Source organism: Schistocerca americana, chromosome 2, assembly GCF_021461395.2.
Source record: "Schistocerca americana isolate TAMUIC-IGC-003095 chromosome 2, iqSchAmer2.1, whole genome shotgun sequence".
Classification (NCBI taxonomy): domain Eukaryota; kingdom Metazoa; phylum Arthropoda; class Insecta; order Orthoptera; family Acrididae; genus Schistocerca; species Schistocerca americana.
The window spans coordinates 268,138,716-268,152,089 of NC_060120.1; the positions used below are offsets into that span (position 1 = coordinate 268,138,716).

Genomic DNA, 13,374 nt, shown 5'->3' on the forward strand with positions numbered 1-13,374 from the left:
TCAGAACCATATAATAAAGAAACGCAAAATAGTATTGAGGAATAATCGACTAACGCTACACAAACTCTCATTTTTCCATGCAGAGCCTTATACCTTGTTTTTTCTCCCAACAGAGGTCTGGGGAAGACCGGAACGCAGCAGTAACATCTTGCAGCGAAAACAACGGGGCCCCAGTGCTGAACATCGTGAACATAAGTGTATCATCCCACGTTAGGGACGGAAAACACTGTAGAGAGCCAACACCCATGAGCAATGATGAGAAACCTAAGGCATTACACGTTCAAATATTAGATCTCAAAGAACTATCAGCGAAAGTAAGTGAGTTCAGATCTATTGGTGATGAGCCTAAACTCAAGCACTTAAATACAGTTGCCCAGCAGATGAAGGGGATCGAAACATACGATGTAAACTATCCAATTTCCGATTCAGATAACGAAATATATAAAATCAATCCGACAACCAGCCTCAAATTCACTGCTAAGCACTCAGAAAGTTTGGTTGGACATGAATTTGCGCGCAATAGTGCGCCCGTAGCTGTGGGCGATGAACCTCAAAGAGTACACTTCAATGAAGTGCCCCTGCTGATGAAAGAGCTTGAATCAAATGACAGAAAGTTTGCAAGACCCGATTCTAATGAGGAAGGCCATAAAATCAGTGAGATAAGCAGCCTCCATGCTATTCAGAAGCACTCAGAAGAGTTCGATAGAAATCAAAAAAGTGTGCGCCATAGTGCACTCTTAGCTGTGGGCGATGTGCCTCCAAGCATGCACTTGAATGATGTGCCCCAGCTGATGAAGGAGCTTGAATCAAATAATGCAGCGATTGCAAGCCCCGATTTAAATGAGGAGGGCTATAAAATCAGTGAGATAAGCAGCCTCAATGCTATTCAGAGTTACTCAGAAGAGTTCGATAGAAATCAAAAAAGTGTGCGCCATAGTGCACTCTTAGCTGTGGGCGGTGTGCCTCCAAGCGTGCACTTAAATGATGTGCCCCAGCTGATGAAGGAGCTTGAATCAAATAATGCAACTATTGCAAGCCCCGATTCAAATGAGGAGGGCTATAAAATCAGTGAGATAAGCAGCCTCCATGCTATTCAGACATACTCAGAAGAGTTCGATAGAAATCAAAAAAGTGTGCGCCATAGTGCACTCTTAGCTGTGGGCGATGTGCCTCCAAGCGTGCACTTAAATGATGTGCCCCAGCTGATGAAAGAGCTTGAATCAAACAATGCAACTATTGCAAGCCCCGATTCAAATGAGGAGGGCTATAAAATCAGTGAGATAAGCAGCCCCCATGCTATTCAGAAGCACTCAGAAGAGTTCGATAGAAATCAAAAAAGTGTGCGCCATAGTGCACTCTTAGCTGTGGGCGATGTGCCTCCAAGCGTGCACTTAAATGATGTGCCCCAGCTGATGAAGGAGCTTGAATCAAATAATGCAACTATTGCAAGCCCCGATTTAAATGAGGAGGGCTATAAAATCAGTGAGATAAGCAGCCTCCATGCTATTCAGAATTACTCAGAAGAGTTCGATAGAAATCAAAAAAGTGTGCGCCATAGTGCACTCTTAGCTGTGGGCGATGTGCCTCCAAGCGTGCACCTAAATGATGTGCCCCAGCTGATGAAGGAGCTTGAATCAAATAATGCAACTATTGCAAGCCCCGACTTAAATGAGGAGGGCTATAAAATCAGTGAGATAAGCAGCCTCCATGCTATTCAGAATTACTCAGAAGAGTTCGATAGAAATCAAAAAAGTGTGCGCCATAGTGCACTCTTAGCTGTGGGCGATGTGCCTCCAAGCGTGCACCTAAATGATGTGCCCCAGCTGATGAAGGAGCTTGAATCAAATAATGCAACTATTGCAAGCCCCGACTTAAATGAGGAGGGCTATAAAATCAGTGAGATAAGCAGCCTCCATGCTATTCAGAATTACTCAGAAGAGTTCGATAGAAATCAAAAAAGTGTGCGCCATAGTGCACTCTTAGCTGTGGGCGATGTGCCTCCAAGCGTGCACCTAAATGATGTGCCCCAGCTGATGAAGGAGCTTGAATCAAATAATGCAACTATTGCAAGCCCCGACTTAAATGAGGAGGGCTATAAAATCAGTGAGATAAGCAGCCCCCATGCTATTCAGAAGCACTCAGAAGAGTTCGATAGAAATCAACAAAGTGTGCGCCGTAGTGCGCTCATAGCTGTGGGCGATGTGCCTCCAAGCGTGTACCTAAATGATGTGCCCCAGCTGATGAAGGAGCTTCAATCAAATAATGCAACTATTGCAAGCCCCAATTTAAATGAGGAGGGCTATAAAATCAGTGAGATAAGCAGCCTCAATGCTATTCAGAGTTACTCAGAAGAGTTCGATAGAAATCAAAAAAGTGTGCGCCATAGTGCACTCTTAGCTGTGGGCGATGTGCCTCCAAGCGTGCACTTAAATGATGTGCCCCAGCTGATGAAAGAGCTTGAATCAAACAATGCAACTATTGCAAGCCCCGATTCAAATGAGGAGGGCTATAAAATCAGTGAGATAAGCAGCCCCCATGCTATTCAGAAGCACTCAGAAGAGTTCGATAGAAATCAAAAAAGTGTGCGCCATAGTGCACTCTTAGCTGTGGGCGATGTGCCTCCAAGCGTGCACTTAAATGATGTGCCCCAGCTGATGAAGGAGCTTGAATCAAATAATGCAACTATTGCAAGCCCCGATTTAAATGAGGAGGGCTATAAAATCAGTGAGATAAGCAGCCCCTATGCTATTCAGAAGCACTCAGAAGAGTTCGATAGAAATCAAAAAAGTGTGCGCCATAGTGCACTCTTAGCTGTGGGCGATGTGCCTCCAAGCGTGCACTTGAATGATGTGCAACAGCTGATGAAGGAGCTTGAATCAAATAATGCAGCGATTGCAAGCCCCGATTTAAATGAGGAGGGCTATAAAATCAGTGAGATAAGCAGCCCCCCTGCTATTCAGAAGCACTCAGAAGAGTTCGATAGAAGTCAACAAAGTGTGCGCCGTAGTGCGCTCGAAGCTGTGGGCGATGTGCCTCCAAGCTTGCACTTAAATGATGTGCCCCAGCTGATGAAGGAGCTTGAATCAAATAATGCAACTATTGCAAGCCCCGATTTAAATGAGGAGGGCTATAAAATCAGTGAGATAAGCAGCCTCCATGCTATTCAGAATTACTCAGAAGAGTTCGATAGAAATCAAAAAAGTGTGCGCCATAGTGCACTCTTAGCTGTGGGCGATGTGCCTCCAAGCGTGCACCTAAATGATGTGCCCCAGCTGATGAAGGAGCTTGAATCAAATAATGCAACTATTGCAAGCCCCGACTTAAATGAGGAGGGCTATAAAATCAGTGAGATAAGCAGCCTCCATGCTATTCAGAATTACTCAGAAGAGTTCGATAGAAATCAAAAAAGTGTGCTCCATAGTGCACTCTTAGCTGTGGGCGATGTGCCTCCAAGCGTGCACTTAAATGATGTGCCCCAGCTGATGAAGGAGCTTGAATCAAATAATGCAACTATTGCAAGCCCCGACTTAAATGAGGAGGGCTATAAAATCAGTGAGATAAGCAGCCTCCATGCTATTCAGAATTACTCAGAAGAGTTCGATAGAAATCAAAAAAGTGTGCGCCATAGTGCACTCTTAGCTGTGGGCGATGTGCCTCCAAGCGTGCACTTAAATGATGTGCCCCAGCTGATGAAGGAGCGTGAATCAAATAATGCAACTATTGCAAGCCCCGGCTTAAATGAGGAGGGCTATAAAATCAGTGAGATAAGCAGGCTCCATGCTATTCAGAATTACTCAGAAGAGTTCGATAGAAATCAAAAAAGTGTGCTCCATAGTGCACTCGTAGCTGTGGGCGATGTGCCGCCAAGCTTGCACTTAAATGATGTGCCCCAGTTGATGAAGGAGCTTGAATCAAATAATGCAACTATTGCAAGCCCCGATTTAAATGAGGAGGGCTATAAAATCAGTGAGATAAGCAGCCTCCATGCTATTCAGAATTACTCAGAAGAGTTCGATAGAAATCAAAAAAGTGTGCGCCATAGTGCACTCTTAGCTGTGGGCGATGTGCCTCCAAGCGTGCACTTAAATGATGTGCCCCAGCTGATGAAGGAGCTTGAATCAAATAATGCAACTATTGCAAACCCCGATTTAAATGAGGAGGGCTATAAAATCAGTGAGATAAGCAGCCCCCATGCTATTCAGAATTACTCAGAAGAGTTCGATAGAAATCAAAAAAGTGTGCGCCATAGTGCACTCTTAGCTGTGGGCGATGTGCCTCCAAGCGTGCACTTAAATGATGTGCCCCAGCTGATGAAGGAGCTTGAATCAAATAATGCAACTATTGCAAGCCCCGATTTAAATGAGGAGGGCTATAAAATCAGTGAGATAAGCAGCCCCCATGCTATTCAGAATCACTCAGAAGAGTTCGATAGAAATCAAAAAAGTGTGCGCCATAGGGCAATCGTAGCTGTGGGCGATGTGCCTCCAAGCGTGCACTTAAATGATGTGCCGCAGCTGATGAAGGAGCTTGAATCAAATAATGCAACTATTGCAAGCCCCGATTTAAATGAGGAGGGCTATAAAATCAGTGAGATAAGCAGCCCCCATGCTATTCAGAATTACTCAGAAGAGATCGATAGAAATCAAAAAAGTGTGCGCCATAGTGCACTCTTAGCTGTGGGCGATGTGCCTCCAAGCGTGCACTTAAATGATGTGCCCCAGCTGATGAAGGAGCTTGAATCAAATAATGCAACTATTGCAAGCCCCGATTTAAATGAGGAGGGCTATAAAATCAGTGAGATAAGCAGTCTCCATGCTATTCAGAATTACTCAGAAGAGTTCGATAGAAATCAAAAAAGTGTGCGCCATAGTGCACTCTTAGCTGTGGGCGATGTGCCTCCAACCGTGCACTTAAATGATGTGCCCCAGCTGATGAATGTGCTTGAATCAAATAATGCAAGTATTGCAAGCCCCGATTTAAATGAGGAGGGCTATAAAATCAGTGAGATAAGCAGCCCCCATGCTATTCAGAATTACTCAGAAGAGTTCGATAGAAATCAAAAAAGTGTGCGCCATAGTGCACTCTTAGCTGTGGGCGATGTGCCTCCAAGCGTGCACTTAAATGATGTGCCCCAGCTGATGAAGGAGCTTGAATCAAATAATGCAACTATTGCAAGCTCCGATTTAAATGAGGAGGGCTATAAAATCAGTGAGGTAAGCAGCCCCCATGCTATTCAGAATTACTCAGAAGAGTTCGATAGAAATCAAAAAAGTGTGCGCCGTAGTGCGCTCATAGCTGTGGGCGATGTGCCTCCAAGCGTGCACTTAAATGATGTGCCCCAGCTGATGAAGGAGCTTGAATCAAATAATGCAACTATTGCAAGCCCCGACTTAAGTGAGAAGGGCTATAAAATCAGTGAGATAAGCAGCGTCCATGCTATTCAGAGTTACTCAGAAGAGTTCGATAGAAATCAAAAAAGTGTGCGCCATAGTGCACGCTTAGCTGTGGGCGATGTGCCTCCAAGCGTGCACTTAAATGATGTGCCCCAGCTGTTGAAGGAGCTTGAATCAAATATTGCAACTATTGCAAGCGCCGATTTAAATGAGGAGGGCTATAAAATCAGTGAGATAAGCAGCCCCCATGCTATTCAGAATTACTCAGAAGAGTTCGATAGAGATCAAAAAAGTGTGCGCCATAGTGCACTCTTAGCTGTGGGCGATGTGCCTCCAAGCGTGCACTTAAATGATGTGCCCCAGCTGATGAAGGAGCTTGAATCAAATAATGCAACTATTGCAAGCCCCGATTTAAATGAGGAGGGCTATAAAATCAGTGAGATAAGCAGCCTCCATGCTATTCAGAATTACTCAGAAGAGTTCGATAGAAATCAAAAAAGTGTGCGCCATAGTGCACTCTTAGCTGTGGGCGATGTGCCTCCAAGCGTGCACTTAAATGATGTGCCCCAGCTGATGAAGGAGCTTGAATCAAATAATGCAACTATTGCAAGCCCCGATTTAAATGAGGAGGGCTATAAAATCAGTGAGATAAGCAGCCTCCATGCTATTCAGAATTACTCAGAAGAGTTCGATAGAAACCAAAAAAGTGTGCGCCATAGTGCACTCTTAGCTGTGGGCGATGTGCCTCCAAGCGTGCACATAAATGATGTTCCCCAGCTGATGAAGGAGCTTGAATCAAATAATGCAACTATTGCAAGCCCCGATTTAAATGAGGAGGGCTATAAAATCAGTGAGATAAGCAGTCTCCATGCTATTCAGATTTACTCAGAAGAGTTCGATAGAAATCAAAAAAGTGTGCGCCATAGTGCGCTCTTAGCTGTGGGCGATGTGCCTCCAAGCGTGCATTTAAATGATGTGCCCCTGCTGATGAAGGAGCTTGAATCAAATAATGCAACTATTGCAAGCCCCGATTTAAATGAGGAGGGCTATAAAATCAGTGAGATAAGCAGCCTCCATGCTATTCAGACATACTCAGAAGAGTTCGATAGAAATCAAAAAAGTGTGCGCCATAGTGCTCTCTTAGCTGTGGGCAATGTGCCTCCAAGCGTGCACTTAAATGATGTGTCCCAGCTGATGAAGGAGCTTGAATCAAATAATGCAACTATTGCAAGCCCCGATTTAAATGAGGAGGGCTATAAAATCAGTGAGATAAGCAGCCTCCATTCTATTCAGAATTACTCAGAAGAGTTCGATAGAAATCAAAAAAGTGTGCGCCATAGTGCACTCTTAGCAGTGGGCGATGTGCCTCCAAGCATGCACTTAAATGATGTGCCCCAGCTGATGAAGGAGCTTGAAATAAATGATGGGAAGTTTTCAAGACCCGATTCGGATGAGGAGAAGGAACAGATCATAGTGAGTCGATCCCTTGGTGATAATGTTGAGAGCCAATATTCAGAGGTCGAAACTGATCGAATAAGTAAGCTCCAAGCAAACAGTCAGAATCACATGTTGCATTCCAACCAGGTTGATGAACCAGTGGACAAGGTATCAAAATCTAGTGACGATCTTCAGAGTCTTATGTATCTGTGGGGTCGTGACCTGACTGGGCCCCCACCGTATCCTGCATTTCCAAGTAAGGCTGCCTGGACCATACCAGAAGCCGTTCAGAGGGAGGCAACTTTAAGGGGCTTTTGCATTACTGGGCCACCACCATTCGGCGCCTTCAGGTCACAAGTCCCTGGGGACGCCAGGTACATATCAAATGTCTCACAGAGTGATGCAATGTTGAGGGGCTGTCTTGTCACTGGACCCCCTCCATTTCCGGCGTTTAGGGCTCGGGCTCCCAGGGATGTGCAACACTCCATACCTACTGAAGCTTCACTAAGAGGCTGTCTCATTACTGGGCCTCCCCCTTTCCGAGCTTTTGGGTCCCGGTCCCCCACGACTTCACTACAGTCTTCGCAGCGAGAAGTGAAGCTAAGGGAACGTCGTGTTATTGGACCACCTCCGTTTCCGGGTTTCAAAGCACAGACCGGCAAGGAGGTGCTCAATCCCATTAAATGTGTGAAATCTGATAGGCTCTCATCTGCCTGGGCCGCAGACCGTTCCTGCTATTCGACATCCAGCAGTCAGGGGTGCCTCAGAGATGACCGCGACTCTGGCTAGTGTTCTACCAGCATGCTCCTCACCAATCTCAGTGTTCTCCAAATTATTGTATTACTCGCTGGCCATACGGCATTTATATTATTCAAAATTAAGGAGTTGATAATAAATCGAACTTTATATAAAGTCCTGATGTTTATCTCCTTCTTTTTGATATTTTTCTACATTTTTATTCACTGGATATACGAGGTGCTCTACCCTGCTTAAATATTTAGTTGTGTAGCTCACATATTGTCTTAGTATTTTACATTCACAAGTCACATTATCTTCGTTAAGTCCCCATAAAACACATTTTACATCAGGTTTCTATGTAATACGCAGCTTTAAAATGGAACAGATGCTGTAGATTTTCTAGATATGATACCATGACTTAATATATTTTAAGTTCATTCATATGAGGATGTTCTAAAATGTAATCTCTTCGAATTTTTTCTGTAAAAGCTCCTAAAGCTCATAATACAGAAATGAAAAACCTTTCGTTTATTAATTAATTTTTCTCTTTGTTTTGGATTGTTACTTTCTGGGTTTCTTGTTTTAATCAAGGTTCAGTCAGAGTTTGAGTTTTACATTCTTGGGCATTATATTTTATCTACACATTATTTAAAACACATTGCTAGTGTTAGTTAACGACATTATCTACATTCATTCAGTGACCCATTACGTTTTCTGGAGTCCGAATTACAGCTCTCCACGGAATCTTGTAATTTGCTCGGCAATAATGCAGCAAGCGATCATAGCTGGAAGTTAAAAGGAAATACTGCAATATCAATGGACCGAACGGAATCTGTTGGTGTTCAAATAGAGAATGCCCGATGAAAAGTGATTGTAAATAAAGCAGGACTTATTGTCATTCTACATCTTTATTCTTCATGTCTACATGTTTGCAGCCCTCTGCCTGTAGAGGGCTCTGACTTGTAACGTGGCGATGGGTAAAGTACCTACGTGATTGCGTGAATAGGCGTGTGCCTCAACCGCGTTTCGAAGTCTAGTAATTCGCTCACACATGGAGCCTCCTCTCCTGAATGACAACGCCAAACCACACACGACGCTGTGATATATCTCACAGTTCAGTGTTATCGATAATCCTCCATTCAATCCCGACTTGGGCGCTTCCGATTTTCATATGTTTCCAAAACTTAAAGTACACCTTTTAAGACTTCACTCTGACAGTGGTGAAGCCGTGGAAGCAGAGATGATGTTGTGGTGCAAGAGGAGATGACGTTGTGACTCCGTCAGCAAAGTCAAACCTTCTACAGTGACGAAATCAAGAGCTTCTCATTGGAAGAAATCTGTTCTTCGCCCAGATGACTGTATTTAAAAGTATATACAGCGCTTAGATATGAAGAATAAATGTGTAGAATGTTAATAAAGTTTGTCTTATTAAAAAAGCCTTAAAAATTCGGAGGCATTACTCTGAGGTGACGAAATTCATGATATAGCAATATGCAAATATACAGATGGCGGTAGCATCGCTACACAAGGAATAAAAGCACAGTTGACTTGGTGGAGCTGTCATTTGTACTCAGATGATTCATGTGAAAGGATTTCCGACGTGACTATTTGTCTTATTAAAAAAGCCTTAAAAATTCGGAGGCATTACTCTGAGGTGACGAAATTCATGATATAGCAATATGCAAATATACAGATGGCGGTAGCATCGCTACACAAGGAATAAAAGCACAGTTGACTTGGTGGAGCTGTCATTTGTACTCAGATGATTCATGTGAAAGGATTTCCGACGTGACTATGATCGCACAACGGGAATTATAAGTCTTTGAACTCTAAATGGTAGCTGGAGCTAGACACATGGGACATCCCGTATCGCTAATCGTTAGGGAATTCAGTATTCCCAGATCCGCAGGCGTCAGGAGTGTGTCGATAATACCATATTTCAGTCATTACCTCTCACCGCGGACAACGCAATGGCCGACGACATTCACTTAACGATTGTGAGCAGCGACGTTTGCATAGACATCTCAGTGCAAACAGACAAACAACTCTATAAGTAATAACCGCAGATATCAATGTGGGACGAACGGTGAACGTATTGGTTACGGCAGTGCGTCGAAACGTGCCGTTTATGGGGTACGGCATCTAACGACCAACCAGAGTGCTTTGGTTAACAGCACGACAATATCTGCAGCATAGCTCCTGGCCTCGTGACATTACCGTTTGGACCCTAGAAGCTGGAAAACCGCGGCCTTGTGAGATGACTCCCGATTTCAGTTGGTAAGAGCTGGCGCAGGGTTCTATTGTGACGCATATTCTGCGAAGCCACGGGCCCACGTTGTCCACAGGGAACTGTGCAAGCTGGTCGTGGTGGCTCCATAATGGTATGGATTACGCTTACATGGAAGGAAATGAATCCTCTGGTACAACTTCACCGACCATTGACTGGAAATGACCATGTTTGGCTACTTGGAAACCGTTTTCTATCAATCATAGACTTGATATTCCCAAGCAGCGATGGAACTTTTCTGGATGACAATGCGCCATGTTATCAGGCCACAACTGTTCACGTTGGTTTGAAGAACTTTCTGGACAGTGCGAGTGAATGATCTCGCCACCTAGATAGCCCGACATGAATCCCCTCGAACATTTATGAGATGCAATTGAGAGGTCAGTTTATGCACAAAATCCTGCACGGGCAGCACTTTCGCCATTTTCGACTACTATACAGACAGCATGGCTCAGAACTTTTGAAGGGGACTCATAATGACTTTTTGAGTCCCTGCCACGTGGAGTCGCTGCACTCCGTGGGGCAAAATGATGTCCGAAACAATAATAGGATGTACACTACCACTTTTGTGATCTCAGTGTACGTTTCATCATGTCTTCATATATTGAGGAAGACATAAGATGTACGGGCATCAACCTATTATTGGGTTGTAGACTTCCGTGTAAATAATTCTTCCTTAAAAAGAAATGTAGACATATGTACACTACATCATTTCTCGGCACTACTTTCATAGGAACCATATGCGATCTGTGTCATGGAGAAAATGTAGCCTGTTCCACAAAGGGTTAGATGAATATGATTATGGGTTTATTGTGATTTAATTTCTTGATCATCAGTCTCCTCTTCCCCAGGGAAGCCGAGTGAATTGGGTGTATGATACAAGGAAAGGAGAATATTCTGCTTTGGGGTCCTTCAATGGCTGAAGTTTTCGGTAAACTAGTGAGTCCTAGTTCTAAATGTCTTGAAATCAATTACGGCTTGTACAGGGTGTTTCAAATAGGACTTTAAATCTTTGAAAATTCATATACGAGGGTTGGAACTTAAGTAGTGGCTCCTATTTATTCACAACCGATACACAAGAGTTACAGGTTTGCACCTGTTACTGTCCTTCAAAATAGTCACCAGCGCTGTGACGAACCCGTTGCCATCGATGTGGAAGCCGTAGTATACCGTTAGCAGAGTCTGTTCTTCTGATGGTGCGAATGGCGCGGTCTAAAGTTATGGTGATTCTCGTGTACGACTGTGATGGTGTTATCCTAACGCATTACGTTCCTCCACGGCAGATCGTCAGTGCACAGTGTTATTGTTCGTGTTTGGAGCATCACCTACGACCAGCTTTGCGAAAAAAGCGGCGACACTTTCTGCGCAACCCACCCATCATTTTGCTCGACTATCGACTCGGCGTGCATCTCGCGAACTGCAAATCCTACATACGACTCTTTGGCGCGAGTTGAGAAACCGTTTGGATTTGAAACCGTACAGATTGACGATCCTACAAGGAATAAAAGACACTTATAAAATTGCTCGCAAGACGTTCCTTGCGGATATATGAAATCTATTACATGGAAATGAACAATTCTTGGACAAAATCATCTTTTCTGACAAGTCGATTTGTGACTTAAATGACAAGGTTAACATACACAACTGTAGGATTTGGGGCAGTGAAAATCCACATTAAACATCGCAACATGTTCGTGATAAAGGTGACGAAGATCGAAAGACTTCATGCATGATGGTGTACCACCCACTACCTGACACGTCCGGATTTTCTCAGTGACCGCTTTCCAGGTAAATGGATTGGCCGTGACGCGCCAATTGCATAGCCCCACCACGTTCTCCAGACCTGACACCACTCGCCTTTTTTATGGGGCTTCATCAAGGATGTCGTGTTTGTACCCCCTGTGCCGGCTTCTCTTAACTGAACTTACAGCAAGAATTTACGCCGACACTGAGCAAGTTACACCTGCAATGCTGCAGCGAGTTTCGGAAGAAATTGACTTCCGGTGGGATGTGTACAGGATAACCAGCGGAAGCCACGTAACAACATTTTCGCTTTCTCTTTTTTATTTCTCGCGTAAAAACTAATATGTTGATAAATGGATGAGATTAATATGATGCTACAAAAAGAGCCCTGAAATACTTTTTAGGGATGCTGTGCTGCGACTTTCTTTGGATCATTAATTTTCAACAAAAGGAAATATATTACGTCATTATTCTGGATCTGGCTTTCTATAAAGGGAACAGTTATTCAAAAGGTTGCTGAAAATTATTTCATTATCAGTACTGATGTTACACGACGCAATGTTTGTTCAACATCAATAATTTTGCAGTGGATTTTTGTTAACAGTAAAACACCATTAAGTACGACGACTAACACGAGAACATGAGGCTATAATCAGAGAAAAAAATTTATTTACTATAATGTTTGTGTAGGAGAAAGATTGGTGGCAGCTTTTGCAATAGATTCATCAGGTAGTGATAAGGAGTATCTCTATCTATGGTTAAATAGTTATCAGGTATAGCTGCCCCAAAGCACAGGCGGGCGGTGTTCCAGGACATTTTCTTGCTGAAAGTGTCCAAAGATACAGGCACATCAGTTGTAGCATGGCTTTTATAGTAGGCGATGTAAGTTTTAAACAACATGGAGCTGGGTTTCTGAAATCCACCTCTCCAGCACCACAACGGCGACAGAAGACTGGGTTGCCATAATTTGGCATAACTCCCCCCTTACATTCCAGATTTGGGAAAGGTGGCACAAGTTAAATTATTAGAGGTTAGATTCCGTGTCACTGAACGGAAATTACGTTCTGTCCCTGTAGGGTTTAGGTTACTGTGAGGAGTTTCATGTCTCCACCTGTGGAAGGGAGCATTATGGTTCTTTCCTATAAGCTATAGCCTATCACCGTTTCAGCCACTGCTTAGTGTTACGCAGTTGATCTGTTTCGTTTTGCGATGGGGAGGGGAGATTTGACAGTTGTGTTCTTCTCTGATAATTCCAAATCAAAAATAGGGGACAAAACGAAAAGGGAAGACAGGGAGTGTACCTCTAGAACACTGAGAATGCTAACTAGTACCGTTAAACGATCACTTTCGAGAGGAAATCCATGACTATAGTTTCGTACCTTTAGTCAACGTGTGTTGTCAAAGCTAAAGAATGGATCAGATATGGTGACAGGTCAGGATACCACTAGAACTCGCAGTCACGTACGAATGCGGTATCGATTGACCAGAAGTGACGATGAGGCGCCTCTTAAAGGTGACGCCAAAATCCCTTGACACTTGAAAATGTACTATTCACATACTAATGTAGGTAGAGGTTTGAAAATTGACAAAAGTGCCCGAAGTGAAACAGGGATTCACTGAAAGCAGAAACAAGTGTATAAAATGGTCTACAGATGGCGTTGGGCAGCAATATGTTAGTCGCGCCACGTGAGAATCGTGTATAAAATGAGGTGCAATGGAAAAGGGACACATGCGCGCCAGCAAATGCTGTACAGTGCTGTTCGATTACAGGGATTG

At 43.7% G+C, this 13,374-nt stretch overlaps 1 protein-coding gene across 1 annotated transcript; it reads left to right on the top strand.

Moving 5' to 3' along the window:
* Nucleotides 1-245: 245 nt before the first annotated feature.
* LOC124593952 lies at nt 246-7,619 on the top strand. Its single transcript, XM_047132300.1, has one exon. It carries the CDS (start codon nt 246-248, stop codon nt 7,617-7,619), a length of 7,374 nt encoding a protein of 2,457 aa, XP_046988256.1.
* Nucleotides 7,620-13,374: the final 5,755 nt, after the last annotated feature.

Coding starts and splice junctions, on each gene's coding strand:
- LOC124593952 (XM_047132300.1), top strand. CDS start 246: ATGAGCAATGATGAGAAACCTAAGGCATTACACGTTCAAATATTAGAT.